At 53.2% G+C, this 21,731-nt stretch overlaps 1 protein-coding gene across 3 annotated transcripts in view; it reads right to left on the bottom strand.

Annotated features, from left to right (window-relative positions):
* The window catches only part of SoxN (SRY-box transcription factor soxNeuro), a 115,380-nt gene that overhangs the window by 42,635 nt on the left and 51,014 nt on the right, over positions 1 to 21,731 (bottom strand). For 2 of the 3 annotated variants that reach the window (XM_011154601.3, XM_011154598.3), the window contains exon 2: positions 7,949 to 8,023. The exons of the other annotated variant lie outside the window; for it this stretch is intronic. In XM_011154601.3, the coding sequence (XP_011152903.1) occupies positions 7,949 to 8,023 (75 nt within the window). The remainder of the gene's footprint in view (positions 1 to 7,948; positions 8,024 to 21,731) is intronic. 3 annotated transcript variants of the gene reach the window in all.

Below are 21,731 nucleotides of genomic sequence, written 5' to 3'. Positions count from 1 at the left end.
GGGCTGCGTTGGGATGAGCACGAATGGCCATAATAAGCTTGCCACCGAGAGCATGCCAGCTCTCTCGACATTCGAGGCGAGCATTCGCGAAACGCGTGCATCCACGTCCCGTCGAGGAGACGAACGTTCTCGGAAGGAATAAGCTCTAATATATGCAAATCCCTAATGCGGTCGAAATGCGAGAAAGTAGTCGAAACACGAAATTCGTAGAATCGTTTCCATAACTCGGTGACCACGGGCAGGACGCGTCGTTAATAGTCGCGCAGGTCCTCGTACGGGGTGTTTCGCAAATCGCAGAACGCACACGAGAGGCTCGCTTCTTCGCGTCCTTGGAGAAGGCGAGCAGACGCTTCTCCCTCCGCGGTACAGCTCTTTTTAAGATCGTTGTCTTTTTGAAGAAAATTGAACACATCGGGGCACCGCCCGGAGTCCCCCCCCCCCCCGACTCGTCCGAATCGATCGAACATATGTAAATATCAGCGTATCGCAAATTAGCGCTCAGCACGAGGGGCGACCTCGTGAGAGACGAAGCGGCTTTCATCTACGAGGAAGAGTGAGAGGGTGGGAAAAACGAAACGAGCGAGAAGAAACGGTGGCGGTGGCGCGGCTAACCGCTACATGTTTGTTTTGCTTATCTCAGACAAATTCGCCGGTGTTGTAAACGACACCGAAGGGTCGCTTTTGACAAACTGGGGAGTTCCTGAGGCAGATCGGGGAGCGCGCATGTAGCGACACACATGGATAACTTTTTGGCCTGTACGAAACGATCTCTGCGGTGTCCGGCGTCCCGAAAGGACCGAAACAAATCTCGGGGATCTTCTTCCATCGACACTCGTTCTCTACTTCCCCTTCTCCTCCTTTCTCTTTCTCTATCACACACGCATCTCCTGTGTCTTCGCCTCCCGCCTCCGACTGACCCTCGTAAAACTTGGTCAACTTGTTCTCGTTGTCGTCGTCGTCGTCGTCCTCTTCCCGATGCGACGTTGACTTTTTCGTAGACCGGGCAGAACACCCACGCACTCCTGGTCCCCAGGAAGCCGAGGATGGTTATTTATTTCAGTCGCCACTGTACGTCCGTCGCGTCGTGGCGTCCCATTCACGGGAAAATTTACTGCTGTTGATCGCTTCCGCGTGGCGAAAGACGCACCGCGCCCCCGCGCGCTCCCTCGCCGAGAGGATACTCGGAGTATTAGCGCGGCCGAGGTCTGAGGCGCGCTCGGAAAATTCGAGGAAAGGCGTCTCGTCGATTTCGCTTCAAGCTATGCGCTACAGAGATCGGGATCGTGCCGGAGAACCGCGATGGAAAATCTTACGCAACAGTAACGGATCTTTTTTTTTTTCTAATCGACCCTCTTTACTGCAAATCGTCATAAAATTTGGCGGAGGCTGCGATAGCGGGAGCAGAACAGAATCGTTGCATTATTTCTGGGGTACGGCTTTTCTCGCTACCTCACTCGAGGTTTTGTAATTCATAGTCGTGGCATTTTCCTCTCGAGCCATTGCTTTTGTCACGCAGACTTTTTTTGTTTTTCAAACTTCAAGTTTTCGTGAAGCCGCAATATTCGATTCGCGTCTCTTGTTACGCAATACATCAGATTACCCGATCGAGAATCGTGGAAAATTTCGCGAAAGTCGCGAAACCTTTATTTTGCACCGATCCTCGTTCAATAACGTATCAATTATTTTTCTCTTTCAATTTGAGATCTGCTTCAATTTCTTTGAGCCACTCAGACAAATCTGTGCGAGCTTATTAAACAATCGAGGAAAAAGCGGCAGCGTCGTGAGCAAGTGAGACGAGTCAGATGCGACAAGCGGCTGCAAACTCCGGCGCGATCGCGCGTTGCAGATTGTACGTTGCAATTGTGCGGCGGGGGCGGAATAATACGGATTAATTAGCCCGAACGCTCTGATGCTTTCCCTAACAAAGGGAAGGCGCACGGCAAATGTAAGACGTTGACCAGATTTATGGTGGCGCTCGATGCCATAAATCCAACGAGATGCAGCCGGTGAACCGTATCACCGCATCGCGCCCCGCCGGTCTCTCCAGGAAGAATCCAATCGGGCATCACTCGTCGGTCAAGTAGGGCGAGACGGTCTCTCCTGGCGTAATTAATTATTAATTAGGATTACCGCGCTCTCTCGGTCTCTCGTTCTCTATCTGTCCCGTCCATCCATCCATTTCGACCTCCGTCTCTCTCTCTCTCTCTCTCTCTCTCTCTCTCTCTCTCTCTCTCTCTCTCTCTCTCTCTCTCTTTCTCGCGCGCGCTCGCTTGCTCTTTCTGGCGCACTGGCGACCTCCCCACGACGTAACGACTTCCTCCTCGTGCTTCCTTCCCCTAAAATAAACGGGCGACTGCACGGAGACCGCTGAGTGACTCCATGAATTTTCCGGCTGCGCCCCGGCGAGCGGGGGTGTAGCTTCTAATCATCCCTATCTCCTGGCCACACCCTCGTCTTCAATGACCGCGAGCCACTGTGTTTCTCTGCCGCTTATACAGCCCAGCCCGCACCCTCGATACATCGTCGCTCCTTACCCTCTTCTTCTTCTTCTTTTTCCTCCTCCTCGCTCTCATCTCGAGTCGCCGTCGCTGCAGCGATTCCTCGCCGCCGATCCGGCGCGTCGCGCAACAATTTTACCCTCGCTCTCGCCGCGCTAATGCGACACTAAATCGGCCTTAGGGCCACCGAGGGGTGGTCGTGGCGAAAGGCGTTAACGGCTGCTGGCCCTAACGAATCCTCGGATGCTCCGGCGACGCCGCGGCCGTGGGGGCTGCGTGCGGCACGCGAGCTCTACGATCGGAGAATTTATTCTCTAGCCGCTGTCATTATTTCTCCCCTTTTCGTTCACGAATCCGCCGCTGTCCCAGTCCTCGGTGAACTAATTCCAAGTATATTTAACCCGCTCGCACGGAACGCGCCTGACGACGGCGCGACACGCGAGTTCATACGCTGCCGCTTCGCTCGGCAGCGTTATCCTCGAGTGGCGATTGATTTCGCGCGCCGTTAGACTAACACGAAGACTACTGTCCGCCCATTCTCGCCTCGCAATGTCTCTTGCTCCGCGGGAATGCTCCGTCGCGCTCGAGGAAGCGTCGTCCTGGCCTGATCGAAGGGCCGCGCGAAGAAACCGAGCGGTATGCGCGATTTTATTCGCAGGCGCTGACGGACGAAAACGTCGCGAGCGAGGTCGCTGCTCGTCTGTACCCGGCAGGATAAACAACTCGGATGATTTATCGCGGGAATCAATGATTACTGACAAGATGCGCGACGTTTGAATTAATTGTCGGAGATTGTCTCGTGTCTGTATCTCCGTGCGTGTGCGTGTGTGTGTGTGTGTGTGTCTGCGCCGGGGAAATACATTCATCTTGCGCGGACGCACGTCGCACGCTCGAATCGCGAGGAAGAAATCGTCGGCGGGAAACGTAGGGCGCGAAAAGGGGAAAGGCGGAAGTAAATCATGCAACCCCCGTGACGACGTCGGCGCGATGACAAACGAGCGCGCGCGTCGACGTCACCGTGCAAGAAGTGGAAGCGACATCTGATAACGACCTTAATCGCATTAAGGTACCGTCTCGGCACCGCCCCTCCCCGCCGCCTGATCCTTCGACGCTCGTCGCGATCGCGTCCCTAATGTCCTGAGAAAACCATTACAATTGCGCGGGATAAATCGCTCCTGACCGAAGATACTAAGTAGACGGGACGATAAGCGCCCGGTGCGGGTATCGATGTCTCGCCGTCGGCAGTCTTTGCTTTCGCGCGGGAACTCGTCGCGCTCTCCCGGGGGGAAATGATGGTGTGCAATTATATGAGATTATACATGATTGTGTACAAATTATATATGATTATGCATGACCCATATGTATGATACAATTTTGTCTTTATACGACCACACATGTAACCGCGTACAATCACACGTGTCCGCGTGGAAAAGAAATTCTGTCGGACGAGTTTTCAGAAAGTCTCATTCGCGTAAACGTCGGCGTCGTGGATTGTTGCAAGCATGAGCATTTGGCTCAATTAAATTTGTGCGCCCGCGTTATATACGCGCTAGGAAAAATGTATTGTTGCGCGAACCAAAATTTTGTTGTAGCAACAAAATAATTTGGTTAAAATATGTCCAACAAGACTGTTTAGTTCCTGTAAACAAATATCTCGTTTGATTACGGTTCGTTCGTATAACGTAATACTTTTGTTATAACAACCAAAAAGCTTTGACTATACTGCATTTTGTTAAAAATACTATTATTTTTTCTTAATATATAGAATCTAAATTTTAGTGCACAGAAAGACAAAATAATATTCATTGGACATTATTTTAGTTTATGTAAAATAATATTTCGTTATTATGTAATAAATAAAATAACTAAAATGCTTTATAAATTTTTATATATGAAGTCTAAGAACAAAATTATTTGGTCCAGAGAACGAAGCAGAAAAATATATTTAGTTGAGACAACTAAATATTTTGTTATATAAAACAAGACATTTGGTTGCTATTAAAAAATGTCTCAACTAAACAGTTTTGTTAGAGATACTAAATTTTTTTTCCTAGTGCGTGATATATGAATATATATATATATAGGGTGTTTCATAACTCGGTACGAGGAATTCGTGGAGATATGAAACGGATTAGAATATGAAAGTCCCATGCGGTTTTGCGATATTCGCAATAATTATCGAGTTATTAATGACAGGAATTTGGTGAGCGAGCGCGCGCTGAGATGGATGATTGCGGAGAAGCGTTGCAGTCCGCACAATGCGGCTCAGTCGATCAAGAAATTGTTGTCTTCATCCGTTCTGTCTTTACGAGCTCATACTGAGTTCTGAGACACCCTGTATATGAGTATATTTTCATAAAGACAAAATTTATACATATATAATCATCAGAGCTCTTTTTCACGAAAAGTGCTAGCGGGTAGTCCTGCCGGAGACCGGTTCGATCGCAATTTCTTCCGGAGATTATACAAGTTTCCACAACGGTACATTTTACACTTTTACCGAGCGTTGAAAATCAGACTGAAAGAAACAAATCAATACTTTGGTACTTGTACGAGGTAACTTTTTTCGAGAACCTGTTCCACTTTGATCGCTCCGGCAGAAATAGGTCTTGTTAATCGTCGGTGGATCTAAATGTTAAGGCTTCATTCTCAGTATCCGTCTAATAAACAAGACAGCAACAAGAGATCCTGTCGGTCCTTCGTCAAAGCGGTCTTCAGTGTCTGTGTATTCACAATAGCCGTCATCGTTACATCTAAATTATTTCAATTCGAGGATTCGTTGCGCATATTTTGGCGGAGTCTCTAGACGGACAGCGAGAAGCAGCCTTCGTTCATAGATTGAAAATTCAGCTGGTTTCGAAATGCTTTCGAAGCTGCCCCGACGTCGGTATCCTTCGCGCCGTCGCGATCGCGCGTAACCGCTGCACTCGTCGAATTACGTTGCGAATTCAAGACGATCCCTCGCACGTCACGACTGCCGCTGACTTTCTCTTCTCGGGCGACTAACACGGGCGCAGATGCGAACGCGGAACTATGTCTCCTTCGACGGAGTTGAGGGTCGATATGAAGTGAAAAATGATTATTTTCGAGCATCAGGCAGCGGGAGTAGACGGCACAGACGAAGAATCGCCGCCGATTCCTTAATTAACTATTCACGTACACGCAATTAGCCGCTGTCGCTCCTACGTGGAACTCGCACCGCTTACTTTACGGAGCTCTGACTCTTCCGAAGGAAGGCTATCAGTATTTCCATCTAGACAGCATATGTTAACCCGTAACCGGTAGAGTGTCATGCGTGTCAAGCACAATGGGATCAGGTGGAGCCTGAGCTGAGTTTAGACACTTTTTGTGTAATAATGGAAAGCGGGATGAAAAACGGTCCGGGAGGTACTAAAAGTGCAGCGTCACGCACCAAAAAAAACAAAAAAATAGTTCGGGCTAGGTCGTGGAGTCAAACTCGTCTTGGGGTCATTGGGACAGCAGGTCAAAGGTTGAGAAAATCGGCGGGTTCGCAAAGTGTTATAAATTATTTCAAGCGGAGTCGGGACACACGTCCCTGTGATCCCTGTGAGAGAAACTCAGTCTCCGCGTGCGTTCCCGTGAGGTTCTCTTTCCGACGAGTCTGTCTGTCTGTCTGTCTGCCGAACAGAGGGAGCGTCGGAAGAGAAAGCAAAGGGGGGAAATAATGGGAGAGAGAAAAGGAAAGCAAGATCAAGTGCATCCTCGAAGTCGCGGCGAATCGAGGCACCTTCTTATCCGCGCATTACGCAAACCACACCTCGTCCCCCACGGAAAGGCTTTCGTCGCTCTCGAGGGGTCGTGCTTTACTCGACGACTCGCACACTCGCGCCCTTCCGGCGAGAATAAATTCGGCTCGCGAAGGGTTAAAGCGCCGGCGAAACACGCGCGACGGCGCTTTTCGCAGTGTCTCGCGTACAGCGCATAGGTCGCGGCACCGAATTACCCGCGTAATTCGGGGGTGAGTTTGTAGAGGCCGTCATAAATTAACGCGGAGGCGAGAGAATGGCGTTACGGCTGGGTGAGACGGAAAAAAGGGAGACTGACGAGAAGGAGAGAGAAAGGGAACAAGAAAGAGAGAGAGAGAGAGAGAGAGAGAGAGAGAGAGAGAGAGAGGCCTTTCGCGATCCTGCACGGCGACAGCACGCGACGACAATATGCCGTATGCAACAAAACCATTCCACGAACGAGAGAGAGAGAGAGAGAGAGAGAGAGAGAGTGAGGAAAGGGAGGAGAGGGTGGAGGTCAACCCCCTGCTACTCTTGTTCCCCCTCACCCCCGGCGACAATGCGACATTTCATTATTAACCCTCCCGTTGCGCCGCTGTGTGCTCGACCCCCAAAGCGAGATTCAAATTAAACACGCAAATATTTGCGTATTTTATTCCTGGGGTTTTGTCGGCCGGTCGCGTTTTGTTACCTGTTCGCGCAGCGCGCGCCGAGTTTAATTCGTTTTGTTATAAATACATCAGCGGTCGCGGCAAATTACCTCACGAGTGCAGCACGGGGCGCGAGGGGAGCGCAGTCGAGGCGGAGAGAGAGAGAGAGAGAGAGAGAGAGAGAGAGAGAGAGAGAGAGAGAGAGAGAGAGAGAGAGACGGGGAGGGAGGGAGGGAGTGAGGGAGGGAGAGAGAGAGGGAGAGAGAGAGAGAGAGAGAGAGAGAGAAAGAGAGAGAGAGAGCGAACGAGAAAAAGAGAGAGAAAGAAAGAAAGAGGGATGGAGGGACGAGGGGGAAAGCACGCGCGAGGAGAGCCCGCGCGATGGAATAACGGCGTAATAGATTTTTCCGCAAAATCGAGTGAATGGCGCGAATTATACAGAAATTCGTGGCCGCTGTTTCGGAAACGCGTCCGCTGTTTAACGCCGCACCGCTTAAAATAGTCAAATCACGCCGGCGGTGGCGGCGGTGGATCGCGCGGCGGACGCGGCGCCGCGTTCGACTTGACAGTACGGGGCGGGAGGGTGGGGAGGGGGAGGGGTAGAATTGCTCTCGCGCAATTCCGGCCGTGAGAGAGCGGCATGCATGCTCGACGGCAAAACGATTTAGAGACACGACGACGCGAGGGGAGCGCGGCGAATTGTCGCGATTGACAGCCGCGATCGACCGGCAGGCTCGGTCGGGCGGCAATCGGTCATGACTGGAATCGAGGTGAGATTAGCCGGTTCGAACGTCGGTTCTCCGTCGCACCTTTATCCGACGCAGACGAGAGACGTGTAATAAAAATACTTACGTTTCCCTCGAGTCCTCCGTCGCAGCCCTGCGACTGCGACGGAATGCCTCGCGCGCTGCCATGACCGCTTCATCATGAGCGAGTTCGTCGGTAACGCAACGCTCGGTAACGACGCGACGCGATTCTTACTCCGCCGCGCAAGTCCGTAAGCCGTTTAGCGCGAGCGAGCGAGTAACGAGTAAATTAATCGACTGTTGCTCACCATGCTCGGATTCCTACGGACTCCGTGTAGCACACCCCGGTTTCTGGGTTCATCATCTTGCGGTCGCTATCTGACCTGAAACAGAAACCGTACCGATCGCACATTAACACGGAGGCCGACGGAGAGAGAGAGAGAGAGAGAGAGAGAGAGAGAGCGATCTACGCGCGATTAATTTCGCAGGCGGGTTCTCGAATTAACGAATCCCCGGCGCTTTCGCGCCGATATTCCCGCGTCGTCGTCGCGCCGTTTCTGCGCGCGAGACCGCCGGCTCTCGCGCGCAGAAACGGTTAACGAGCTCGACGACGGGGACTACGAGGCTGCCGGCAGTCGGTAGAACGTACCTATTTTCGTCCCGGTGCGTCGGCAACCTGTTAACAGTGACGTCAGTAAAGATAGACGAGCGACAACCGGCCATTATCGTCTCAACGTAGTCGACACGCGGGATGAATAATATACGCGCGTAACGAAGCGCCGGGCGGCGTCGACGGTGACAAGGTGTAGACCCGTGCACGACCGAGCGTGGAGCGCGACGTGTGTGTGTCGATACGTTTATTTGCAATACGCCTCTCTCGCGCGCAATAACGAAACCGTTTCTCTTTCTGCTCTCTCTCTCTCTCTCTCTCTCTCTCTCTCTCCCCCTCTCCCTTCTTCTCTCTCCCTTCTTCTCTGTTTTTCTGTTTCTCTGTCTTTTTCTCGCGCTCTCTATCTATCTACCTATCTATCTATCTATCTATCTATCTATCCGTTCCGTTCGTTCTCTCTCTCTCTCTCTCTCTCTCTCTCTCTCTCCTTCTCTCTCCAACTTCGCGCAGCATCGTCGTGACTGCGCGGTATCGATACATTATCCGTTAGGATTTATCGGGCCGCCCTTTTCGACGAGAGAACGCTTTCTCGTGTCGGCTTTATCGAGTCACCGTCGGTGCCGCTGACAGCGACGCGCGGAAAAACCGCCGTCGCTCTCGATTCTCGCCGATATTGTTGGCCGGACGGGCGGACGCGGTAATTGTTAGCGGAGGATCCGGTCGATAGAGGCGCGTGAGAGTTAAGTAATAGGCGAGACACGCGGAGACACCGCGGAGTGGTCGCGTCGCGATCGACGCGGCGGATCCTCGCGTCGGGTCGCCCGTTTGCGAGAGTCGCGGAGTCGTGTCGGGGTTTCCGCTGCCTTGGGGGTGTCCCGTCGAGGGGAATCCGCCGACGGGAGAATTTGCCACATCGCTGTCGGTGTCAAATGGACACACACGTCGGCGAACAGCTCGCTGCGCCATAATCGCGCAATCACGATTATGTCGGCGAGAAACCGCGCTGCCGTCACGCTCAACGCGCGTATAAAATATCATTCTTTATTTATTTATTTTATTTTACGCGAGATGTCGCCTTTGATGCAATGAGCGCTGCAATAGCGAGCGACATTTGCGCGAAAACATCGACGTAATGAGCGAGATAAGAAAAAAACTAAGTAAGAAATGAGAGAAAGTAAATAATGGGGCAAGAGAGGAGAGAGGATGGAGGCGAATTTTGCGCAGCAAGCTGCGCTTCTTCGTCGCGCACTTAAAGTGAAGTAAGTGTACACTTGACGCTCGGTGGAAGAGAGAGAGAGAGAGAGGAAGAAAGAAAAGTCGCGAAAAAAGCAGTTGGAGAAATAAATATAAAGGCCCGCTAAGTCGCGCGAAGGAAGACGATTTACGACCGTGCTAAGTTTTCGCGCCAAGATGAAGCGGATATTTGACGCTTGACGGAGGAGAGAGAGAGAGAGAGAGAGAGAGGGAGGGAGGGAGGAGGGGAAGATCACAAGAAGAAACATTCGAAGAAGCACGGCTATAAAGAGCAGGTCGAAGATGAAGTCGCGCGTGAGGAGCGCCCGGTGGAATCCGACGCGCGCGCGGATAATATCTCTAATGAAACGGAACGTGTTATCCGGCGAAGTCACGGCGCTAATCCTTTGATTTCTTAATCGGCGAGCGAGCGGCTCGTTGCGTGCGCCTGCGTGTGTTTGCGTGTTGTGACAGCGGGCATTATCGTCGCCGATTACGAGCGACATCGACGCGGCGCAGGGCGGCTAGATCGGTGAGAGACCGCGACGGGGTGGGCTCGTGAGAACCCCATCTGCCCGCAGAAAGGGTGGACGGGGCGAATCGAGAGCGGGACGAGGTAGGAGGATGCCGCACTCTCTCGTCGAGGGTGGAAATCACTGTCCGCAGGCATTAGGCATTCATGCGTGTCGCTTGCGTGAGCCTCCCGCCACCCCGCCCTGACTCCCTCTACGTGCGTTCTACGTGCGTGCGTGCGTGCGCGCGCGCGTACGCGTGCGTACGTCGCGTGTGTGGGAATGTGAATTCGCCGTGGCGGCCTGCGGACGTTATATAATTCGAGGGGCCGGCAGGAATGTGATTTTTGGTCGACGCAATATGTCGCCGGGGCAGCTCGCCCTCGCCGCGCCGCCGCGCGCTGTTCGCGAGCGAGAGACGGAGATAAAGCCAGCGAAGTCTGGCAGGTTCGGCATTCTTTTTTCACTTCCACCGTTAGTTTGGACAAATCAGCGCGTTAGAGTAGCGCGGGACGAGGCACGAGTCGGTGTTTGTTGATCGGCGGAGAGACGGACAGGTGGATTTTCGACGGCTTCGAGCTCTCGACAGCCGAGCTCTCCGACGAGGACGAGCGGAAAAGCGGCGCGAGGGGCGAATCGGCCGCGAGAACAATGCGCGGCCGCGAGGCCGCGGCGTCGCGGAATGTAATGCAGTCGGTTAAAAAGCCGCTGAGCAGCGCGATGCACTTGCATTCGCGGAAGTTGGCGGCGCGGCATGGCGCGGCGACAACGGCTGGCCGCGTAATCCGAGAGAATTGCCGCGGTGGCTCGCGAGCAGCGCGAACACGAATCGCGCTCGCCGCGAGATCGTTGCATATCGCCGGAGATAGCCGCGATATAACGCTACCTGTGTCTTTCGGCTATTGGCCGAGCGCTTTTACTTCGCTTACCGTCCGGCTCGCGTCCGAGGCGACTTATTGATCTCTCGAGCGCGCGCGGATAACAAACGTACGCATGGCAGACTCGTGTGACTATTTACTCTTGTTGCCACGATACTTTACTCGATCGACTTTCCGTCGAGGTGTGCTCGCTATTTCGTTACCATTCGCGCCAATCGCTCGACACATCAACCGGCTCGACCGGCTAATAACAGGCTTGGGCTGTGGGAGAGAAACGCGGCTGTAGAAACAACAGCCGGATCACATCGACCGCGCTGTCGACGCTCTCGTTGCTCTCCGATCTCGCGCGTGAAAAGTGCGACTCGCCGAGCTCGCCCGAAGGGACTCGCCCTCGAAGGGTTTAGCCCTCCGTCGCCCTTCCGTCGAGAAGATACGCGAGAGGCCCGGCGATCCCTAAGCGCTAACGAATTTCTTCGAGATCGCCGATAGCCGGATAATCGTGTAATCAAGCGTCGATCGTTTCGTCGGACTCCGCTCCGTTGTTGCGCCGCAACGGAGCAATCCGATGACAACGCCGCGACACGATGACAGGACCCGCGCGGAATGACGCTCGCGCATTCCTTTCTCAAGTGAAGCGTAACGCAGAGCGACGCGAGAACTCGGATTTATAATAATAGACAGGCGCAGCTCTCTCGTTCTATTTTCGTCCGCCTGCCTGCCCGTGCGAGAGCGCGACGTTTCGCCGAAAGTGTAACGCCGACGTACTTCCTGTCCGACGGACAGGCAGGAAAGCGATCCGTTACCATCGCCGGTTCACCGTCGATTTGCGCGTAGGGTTCACCGGGTCAGGTTAGTTGGCTTTTTGTCCGTGTATTTCCGTCGTGAGAGACACGCTGCAGGCGGGATCGCGGAGGCGCGAGGTTTCGCTTCCCGCGGCAGCGCGTGCTTCTCCCTGGGTTCCGTTGAGGTCGCGGAAGTATGTTTGAGATATCAGGGATGTGCGAGAATTCGAATTCGATTCGATCCCGAGGAGACTCGCATTGCGGAGATTTCAGCACGCTCAAGACCCGCCAAGTTAGGGTGCTTCAGAATCGATTCTCGGCTGAGACAATTTTTCTCGCGGCTCTTGAGGGGAACCGATTAACGCGCAAGTGAACAATGAGAGTGGAGTTGCAGCATTAGTAATTATAATTCAGGATACAGTTTTCGACGTGAGAGATCGATTCACCGCGCACGTTGCAAGCCCCCGAGAGTCATGAAAGGATATTGTTATTCTCTCGTAGGATGAAGGCACTCGCAATGATATCCAGCCTCGCAGACGACATATGTTGACATAATTGGACTTAACTGTGCGCTTCTAAAAGCGCATCATCATCCACTAGCAAGTGCAGGGCTCCGAGATGCAGGTCATTCTTGGGATCATTCTTATCCGCGTCTGTCGTCGAAACCTAACTTCTTTGTTCTATTCCTGTTTGGTTGTAATTTATGTTTCGTCGTTCTCTTCTTCGAAACCCGAAACGCAGGCTTCGGTTTCCGGGAGGTGCTCGTGTTTTTCTGCGGGATCGCGCTTTGTGAATCTGGATGTTTCGCAAACATTTCAGATCGCTTTATCAGGTAGAGAAGTAAGCCGATACTTGTGGAAATGAAAGCCCCTCATGACATTCGCGACTCACGCGGGGAGTGTATTTTTGAGGAAACATAACGCTTTGACGCGAGGACGAATGTTAAACGAGCCTTTCTCGCTAAGGGGTCGCGCCTATTTGTCAAAGTTGTCGATGTTTAATGATCAATTCGTCGGCGAGGAGGTAGCGCGGCCCCGCTGTTTTCCGAAGACTACGTGGGAGACGCACAGGTGGGCGAGAAGGAAAGGGAGAAAAGGAGGGAGAAGGATAAAATTTAAGGGATCGATACGATCGAGGCGGGACGCTCCAATGTTGACTGGTACTTTCGTTCTCCAACCATTTGTCAAGGTGACAAGGCAATCTCACCCCCGAAACTACCACCCCCTCCAAGACGACGAGCCGAAGAACTCGTTCTCTCTCCTGGCACGGGTGTCATCGATCAAAGCTTACACGGAGATTGGATGCTCGCTATTTTCGGCCGAGGAAGCCTTTCCTCGGACAGGAAATTTCCGCCTTGCGCGCCGCCGAATCCGCGGAAATTCGCGACTCGAATCCGAGAATATCGGCGGATTAGTCTGTCGATTTAATTCGCCGCCGGCCGGCGAAATAAATCACGACGACGTGCTTTCATCGTTCAGTCGCCGAGAACCAAGCCAATGAGAGCCAACGTGAACAATCGATCGTGGAATAACTTTCATAAATAATTCCCCTCCGAGCGACGTTGCATCGTCGGAAGCGTCGAAAGTATACAATCGTCTTAATCCGAGCCCTCTTCAATGGACTTGACGCTTAGAATCGACAACATTTCACCGTAAACGATATTCATCGTAAACGATAATTCGACAAGCCGTAAGCCAATCAGGCGGACCAAGTAGAAGAAAAATTCCACCACGAAATAATGAGAGGCGCTAAAAAATGGCTTTCTCACGAAATTAAGGAAGGGCCGTGCAAGATGAGGCTACCTTACGCTCGTCACGCACAGCAAAGCCGTTGGTTCGCATTTGAAGCCCGCCATTTCTAGTCTATCGTCAGCACGGTTTATTTTATTTACTCGGCGCGGAATGTGCGACTTGTGTACCTCATCGAAGGAACTCGATCGTCTCATCGAAGATAACTTACGATCGACGATCGCCCACGCACCAAGCATTTCTCTCCCCCTCGCCCTCTCTCTCTCTCTCTCTCTCTCTCTTTCTCGCTTTCTCCCTCCCTGTTGTAAGACTCGCGGAGTACTGCGCAAATACCGTGTCCCCCGTCGCGTAATCACTGTACTTAAGGGGAGTGGTTATTCCACCCGTGACCGGGTTCCCACAACCTCGGCGTTATTAAATGGCAGAGCAAAATCACGTTGTTCACGTGCTTTTCGTTCGCCTGCTCGCGCGCTCGCTCGCAATCGGTCGTTTTGGCAGGTGCTTCGTCCACGGATTTCCCATAAAGAGGGAATGCGCGCGCGCGGTAGCCGCGCGACTTTAATTATGCTTCACCTGCCCCCGTCGAAATTCCCATGCCGTCGACGCGAGCGGGGAGAGCGGCGGGGCGGCGGGAGGGTGACATCCGACGCGATTTCTCGTTCCGGCCGGCGTTACGCATAAATCAGGGTGAACGAGCATTATTTAAATATTTATGACGATTGTAATTGTAATGGCGCGTAGCCCCCTCGTTAACCCCTCGCCGGGGAGAGAAGCGGTCCTGTCGACAACCTTCGGATACGCGTCGCGGCGGAGAAACGTGTTCAACGCATCGATTATACAGCGCGTCGCGATCGTCGCGCTGTATAATCGATGCGTTGAACACGTTTGCGCTCGGCGCTCTCGTCGCATCACGGCGAAACACAGACACACACCGCTCGCTTGTCTTTGAAAGGGAAAAAATCCCAACGGAGGAACGAATCAAATAAAATACCTGCGGACACGCATCGCCGACGATCGTCACCGTTGTAATCTGTAAGTTGGACACGTGTCGACGAGACACAGATATCTCCTCGATCTCAGGATAAACAAGAGGCAAAACAAATGATAACATGCGAAATGAATAAAACGTTTTCGCATACGCGTCGCAGACGAGACTCGATCGTCGGATTTTGCGGTCGACGCGTTTCGTCCACGCAGACAGACGAGCTTCCCCCGAAACAAATCAAACAACCCACTTTGCCCACGACGAGTTCGCGACGATTAGCCGCAGACGGACAACAATTGCGTTGAAAGCAACGAGGGTCATCGCGATCAGTTGCAAAAAAGAGAGAGAGAGAGAGAGAGAGAGAGAGCCAAGTATACCGCGCGAAACTGCCAGCGAGCATATTGCGAGGCGAATTTCGCGGAACGCGCCGTCGCCGAAACGAAATATCCGGACGACAACACGGCCTGCGCGTCCCGCGGCCGCAGGAACAATGGGGACGCGGGAAAAGGCGCGAGGGAAGCCGGAACTCCGACCTCGAAATGCGAGTTACACCGGCGACGGCGGCGGCGGCGGCGGCGGCGGCGGCGAAGAAGGACGAAGTCAAGCTCGACCGGTCGTCTCAGTCAGGACGTGCGTCCGGACGCCGGTGCGTCCGGGCGTCGGTATCGCGAGTAACAAATCGCCCTTTTAATCACGAGCGGCTAGCTGCCCGCTGGAGTCATTTGCCGCCTAATGGCGGCCTCTTGTTTAGGCGCGCACCGCTTGCCTCGCAATGCGGTAGGTGCCGCGGTTGATTTCGTTGCCGGGGCCCGCGCCGATACGCGCCGGGCCGTTTTGTCTAAACCACCCCGGCTCATTAGTCATCATCGCTCGCGGACGCGGGGAACGACGTGGTAACCCGCTTCCCGACGAGTGATCTGCGGCCGCGGAAGGCCTCACCTTGGCGAAAATAGACGCCCGCGTCGAGCGAGCGGGTTCGCGTGCCCCTGGATTCGTTCGAGCGAGGACCACCTTCGCTTTTTCTCCTTTTCTCTCCTCCCCCTCCCCTCTCTCTCTCTCTCTCTCTCTCTCTCTCTATTTCTCTGCGTCTCGCCTTCGATCTCGTTTGTATGCACGCGCGCATGTACGCGTCTACCGCAGGCAAAGGTGAACGGTGAAAAATTGCGGACGGTATCGTCCGCAGCCATTATATTCGCGAGACATTGTTCCGCGAATGTCGACGCGGCAACGCACGAACGAGCGAGCGAGGAACGCTTGTGTCTCTCGCGTCGATTTTCTAGCATCGCATTAATCAGCGGACATATAGCGCGTGTTACGCGGCCGATATTTTTAGGCTCGCTCCTGCGCGTCTTCGGCAGGACTCGATTTTGTTTCTTTTCTTGCTTCTTTTTTTGTTCACACGCACGCACGTTAACTGGCCCGCCGTTAACTTGCAGTGAACGGGAGCTCAGACGATGATGGAATCGCTATGGAAAGCATACCGCGATGAAGCGTGTTTCTCGAGATGCACGTATGCCTTTGTCTCGATTTATGTTGTTGTTATTATTGCCTCTTTGTTGGCCGTACAAGCAGTTTTTCAGATGCAGGCAATTATATTCGCTTTGGCTTCCGGGTTAAGCGCGCGTCCTTCGTGAATCCATTCCCGACGTTTCGCGGACGCCTTCATTCACTTCTCCGGGGAGAGGAGCAATGATTCATTAACTTGACACGTCGAGACTACCACTGATCATTCCAATGTTCGCGGCTCTCTCTCTCTCTCTCTCTCTGTAAATAAATATTTCACTCGCTATACGCAATCGCGTGTTTTATTCGTGAGTTAATGAGATACGACGATATCGTCGGCCACCATGACAGTCAGCCTGTTAACGAGAGACCGAGAGAGCGCTGTCATAGTATCCTGCCGTATTCACCGTGTTAACGTGCACTGTTAACTTTTACAATCCTTCCATTTCACTTGACATTCCGTTCAGTTGGATCTCTGGTCGAATTCGACGGAGCTCCGCTCCGCAAATCCACGCTCTCATGGCCGCTTATCGCGTTATAGTGGCGGCGATCGCGCGTTTTTACGAGCACGGGGTCATCTAATAACGACATCGGTAAAGCCAACGAGCCGGTACGATCTCATCAGCGGATGAAATCAGCGCGAGACCGCTTCGCGCTGTCCGGCACGTCGCTCGCTCGCACGCGTAGTTTCCGCGCCCTTCCGGTTCCGGTGTTCCGGTAGGCTTGCTTTCTCCCTTCCTCCCCCTCCCCCCCTCTCTCTCTCTCTCTCGTGCGCGCGCTCTCATCGTCACGGGGAACCCCCGGTTTCCGGTCTTCAGGTGGGATACACGCTCAGCCGAGCGCCGTGACGCCTCGGATCCATGAATCCATGGATCCTTCTTCGCTCTCCCCCCGCCCGCTCGGTCCTTTCCGCAATAGGTCCATCGGCCGCATACGTCGGGTTCGCTTTCGACGGCGCTTCCGGCCGCGTGGAGGCATATCAATTCAGCCGGGATCTTATCGTCCTCGGCGTCGAATCGTCGTCGACGCACGAGCGAACGGTAGTACCTCGATTGGAAAGTCGCGCGAAACAAACAAATTCTGCGAAAACAAACATCGTCGAACCATAGCGCGGCATCTTGCTCTTCTGCATCTCTTTTTCTCTCGCGGTTTTCTCTTCGGGCCTGTCGAAAACGAACAACGGACTACCGTGGACGCGCCGTCGAGAACGTAATCATCGCGGCGCGTATGGAGTCGAGAAAAAGAAAATTTTGGCGAGCCGCGACGGAGACGGCGGCCGTTTCGAAAATCTCCGCCGATGAAAGAAGAAGAAGAAGAAGAGAGCAGACGCTAAAGTCGCTTCCGAAAAAATTCGCGCGCTACTATTTGGCGGCTTTACGCTCTCCGGTCATATTTATTGCGCCACTTTTCACCCGACAATGGCGAGCGAGCGTGACGCACACGGGCGTTCGCGCGCGCGCGCGTTCGTGACGTTGGTTTTTTTAGGCTCGGCCGATGGGAAAAAGCGATCGCGACCGGAAGTGGAAGTGGAAGTGGAAATTGAGGCAATGAGAGCGTAGCCCGACGCCGCTCTTATCGAGACATCGTCGGTTTCTGGTTTCCGCAATTTCCTATCTGTCGACTGTGTATACGTCCCGCAATAAAAATACATTTCATCACCGCCCCGCGCCGAAATCCGCGTCGAACGCGCGTCGCGGCCGACGATCCGTGATGATCGGGACGCGCGTGTCACGTGCGCGTAGATACCGCGAAACGAGCGCGAGATAATACCAGGTGTCATTCGCGATGTGTTAACGACACGCGCGCGAGTTTTGCATAATTACCGACACGCCGCTAACGAGCAGCGATCTCTTAAATAACGCAAAACGATTCCTCAAGAGAGCAATTGTCTTCCCTCTCCGTTCGGTGCAAAAGGAGCAATTATACTTTCGACGAAACTTCAGTTACGCGCGCGCGAGTCAAACGCGGTACGAAGTAACGAGAGGTTAAGAATCAGTCTCCGAATTGACATAAAACGATTTTGAACGAGCTTAAAAAAAAATAAAATTTTTCCTCCGTTGACGAATGGATCGATTCGATCGAAAATCTTCGATCCATCGCAAAAATCGCGCAAGATCTGGAGCAATCGCCAGCTCGACGAGCTGAACGTGTCAGTCTCTCAAAGATAACAGTGAAAAATAAGCAGATAAAAAAATAATGTTCTCGCTTCTCCTCGTGCGACGTTGACGAGCAACTGAATTCGACGAAATAACACTGACGCGTGTCCAGAGAGAGAGAGAGAGAGAGAGAGAGGAGGATTTGGAGCGGCGGACCCAAAAGAGAAATTAAATTCACGCTCACACACAGCAGACACCGGAATTACGCACGCACAGAGTCACGACCGAGGATTCTTCTCCCCTCGCTCATTCGGATCGTTAACGCGAATCTAAGAGAGCGAAATTTGGGGCAATTCTCGCCGGGAAATGGCGCGTGCATCCGCGTTTGCGTCGCGGCGAAAAATATTCTCGTCGCTCGGACGCGCAGGATCGCGGCGTCGATGTCGCCCGATCCAGGACGGTTTCATGGCGAAATCGAGAGAAGGACGCGGCGAGGCGAGGCGAGGCAAGGCGCGCGGTGAGGCGGAGTGGAGTGGAGGGGCGAGGGGAAATTTACCCTTGCGGCAACATTGCGAGAGTGCACACCTGGCCGGAGCCGTGCAGCTGCGGCTACAGACCCTCCGACGCCGACAGGGGATGAAAAGGGGAGGGAAAACGAGCGCGCCGGAGAATCGTTGCGGGGCATCACGGTTGTCGCGGTGGAGAACGAGCGAGCGAGCGAGCGAGCGAGCGAGGAGAGGGAAAGAGAGGCGGCAGGGTCTGGATGCTGAGATTTCAGTTACGCGCTCGCTCACCCTGCCAAGATTTCAAAGCCCTTCGACGCCGGGAACCGAAGCGGGAAGAAGGTACGCGAGCATTTCGACCGACATACGCGACAAAACGATACTCCTCCGACGCGGTCTGGCCTGTTTACACGGAGAGAGACGAATCCCTTGCTTCCTCCCTCCTGCTGTCCTACTCGTGTCCCACGCTCGAGTCGCTCCTGGCGTAGCGATCAATTCCGAGTATCGAATATTTAACGCTGGAATTATTACCGGCGATTAAAGTGACCTATCGGAGCGGCCGAAATGATTGATTCTGTGAAAGAAAAAAAAAAAAATGCGTAGGTATGGACGAACGTGTTTGTCCATATTTTTTTTCCATATTTTTCATCCGACGTCTATTCAAAACATAAAACCCGTAAAAACGCATCGTTGTAGAAATTTGAATAATAATTTTTACACGAAACTCCAGCCCGGTAATTTCGTAGCGTTTGGTTTAGCTTTTATTTAGCGATAATATTGAATATTGATCAAGCGATCACTGTAACTTTGTTGACGAGAGAAGGTGTTTTGTTTTTCTGCTAAAGACACGGCTGGTCTGGATGGAAATGATATCATCGTGTGTGCGCAGCTTCCTCGTGCTATCGTCCTCTCTCGACGTAGAACGTCCTTTCGAAGGGTGTGCAGGTGAATTTATTCAAATGCCGATCAATTCAAAAGGACTCATTGACACGAGCGTCCTGCGCCTCTCCTTTCTGTTTCCTCTCGACGTCTCTTTCTCTTTCTCTCTCCCGCTCTCTCTCTCTCTCTCTCTCTCTCTCTCTCTCTCTCTCTCTCTCTCTCTCTCTCTCTCTCTCTCTCTCTCTCTCTCTCTCTCTCTTTCCTGCTCTCTTTTGTCATTCAACGTGCGCGCGGCTCTCTCTCTCTCTCTCTCTCTGTCTCTCGTATACGACGTTCGTCAGCACGACGAGGGCCAGGGACAATGACCGTGATATACGATTCTCGAATTTGTTTATAAATGCCTCGATGGCGCCGCCGCCGTTCGAGGTTACCCGACTAAACCCCGTCGCGTGTTGCCGCGCGAAAAACGCCGTTCTCCCCGTCGTTTCAAAACCGACAGGTTACTCCCAAGAGGTTACATCGGGGGCAAGGGTTATTGAGACATCAAGAAGGATACCCGCTCATCAAGGAGGCGGCCGCGCGCGCGCGCGCGCGCGAGTAACTTATTGTAGAAACCGTTCCGAGACGTTTCGAAATAAGCTATCGACCGCGGAAGATATACAATTTTCCGCCGGCTATTTATCGAGTCATCGTGGGTCAAAGGAAACACAAGGAGGTAGGCACGACGTCGGCCTGCAAACAATCTGGAGCAAATGAGATCACGGCGATCTATGAGGGAAACGAGAGACGCAGCTCGCGCGACACCACGCCAGACTTTCACTGTTTAATCATTACTGAAAATCACCCACTGTCGCGAATTCGCGTCACCGTTCTTTTGTACCCCTCAGTGACCGATGATGGGCAAACAGTCAAGTTCAGGGACACGAAATGTGTCTGCCGGGCGATTGGTGTTACGAGACGCGCATCACGCCGGGGGGACAAAGCGTTCCGGAGATGCAAATTACGAAAGAAATGTGCTCAAGACGAGGAGAAAGAGCGATTCTACGAGAGGAATAGAGAGGAGAGAGAGGAGAGAGAGAGAGAGAGAGAGAGAGAGGGAAGGAGGGAGATCCGGGAGCCTAAGTTTATTTACATCACAGTGCCGGGGCAGGCTCTCTCGTAGCTTTGTGGCCGCCTGCCATAATGCATATTAATAGGAAATAATCCCTATGGGGGTGGGCGCGGCGAAGGACGATCCAGGATCCCAGGAATAGCGATGTGAGAGAGAGAGAGAGAGAGAGAGAGAGAGAATGATATAGAAAAGCGATGGAGAGAGGAAGAGAGAGAAAGTCAGGGCAGGAAATATACTCGCGGATACAAGCGAGGCGCTTTAACGGCGCGACGTGGAAATTTCGTGACGAATTTCCACGTCGGAGATGAATATTCATGCGAGTCGCGCGCGAGTGGCTCGCGCGTCCCCTCTTGCCTCTTTTTCTCTCTCCTCATTTTTCTAGCTTCTCTTTCTCCTGTTACGAGGAGCGACGGCGGGGACGGCGGGACTCGCGGTGTCCCGCGTTGCAGAAATTGACACGGAAGCCGTCCGCGAGTTTTCGGCTTGTGACGAGTCCCGAGCTTCTCGATGTTTGCAAGAGCACGTTGAGAATTTCCGCCGGTCTTTTCCCCAGTGACAAAATCTCGATCGAATCTCTCTCGTGGGCGAGAAGACGGCGGGTAAAGCAGGGAGGGAAAAGCAAAATGAGCGAAGGCCGCGGCGAAGAAGATCGGCCCGACAAGAGAAATCCCGCTTTCGAGAAAAGGAATTTTGACCGCGGCATTCTCGGTCCCTTTTCCCGCTGCGCACGCTCGCGCTGGGATAATCTCCCCAACAAAGTCTGGAAATAATCGCCGCTCTCTCAATCCGAGAGCGGAGAGCAGAGAGCGGCGGCTGCTGTGCGAGTGAAATAATTTTCGGCGGATCTTCGGGACGCGCGAGCAGCCGCCGAGCCGCGATCCCGCTTCTCGAGTTTCGGCGCGTCGCTCTCCCCAGCGCGAGAGGTCCCAACAGAGAGATTAGCGCGATGCGTAATTGCGGTCGGTAAGATAACTCGAAATACTCGCCGTCTGGAAATTGCAAGATCGTGACGCACACGGTGACGATAATCTCGCACCGAGCCGATCGCGGCGGCGGCGCAGCCTACGCAGAGGCTCGCGGTTTCCCTCGTCCGATATATCGTCCGTCATGTTTGCGTTGCATTAGAGATGCAGCGTCTCTCCTAACGGTACGACAGGCACGGCATGCGTAAAAATTCGCATTTTTCCTCCTCCGCTCCTGCGCTCCATCCCGTCGCGTCGCGTCGCGTCGCGTCGCGCCGCGCCGCGGCTG

This window comes from Harpegnathos saltator, unplaced genomic scaffold, assembly GCF_003227715.2.
Source record: "Harpegnathos saltator strain DR-91 unplaced genomic scaffold, Hsal_v8.6 scaffold173, whole genome shotgun sequence".
Taxonomy (NCBI): Eukaryota; Metazoa; Arthropoda; class Insecta; order Hymenoptera; family Formicidae; genus Harpegnathos; species Harpegnathos saltator.
The sequence above is the reverse complement of the archived record's forward strand: the minus strand, read 5'-3'. Positions and strand labels throughout refer to the sequence as shown.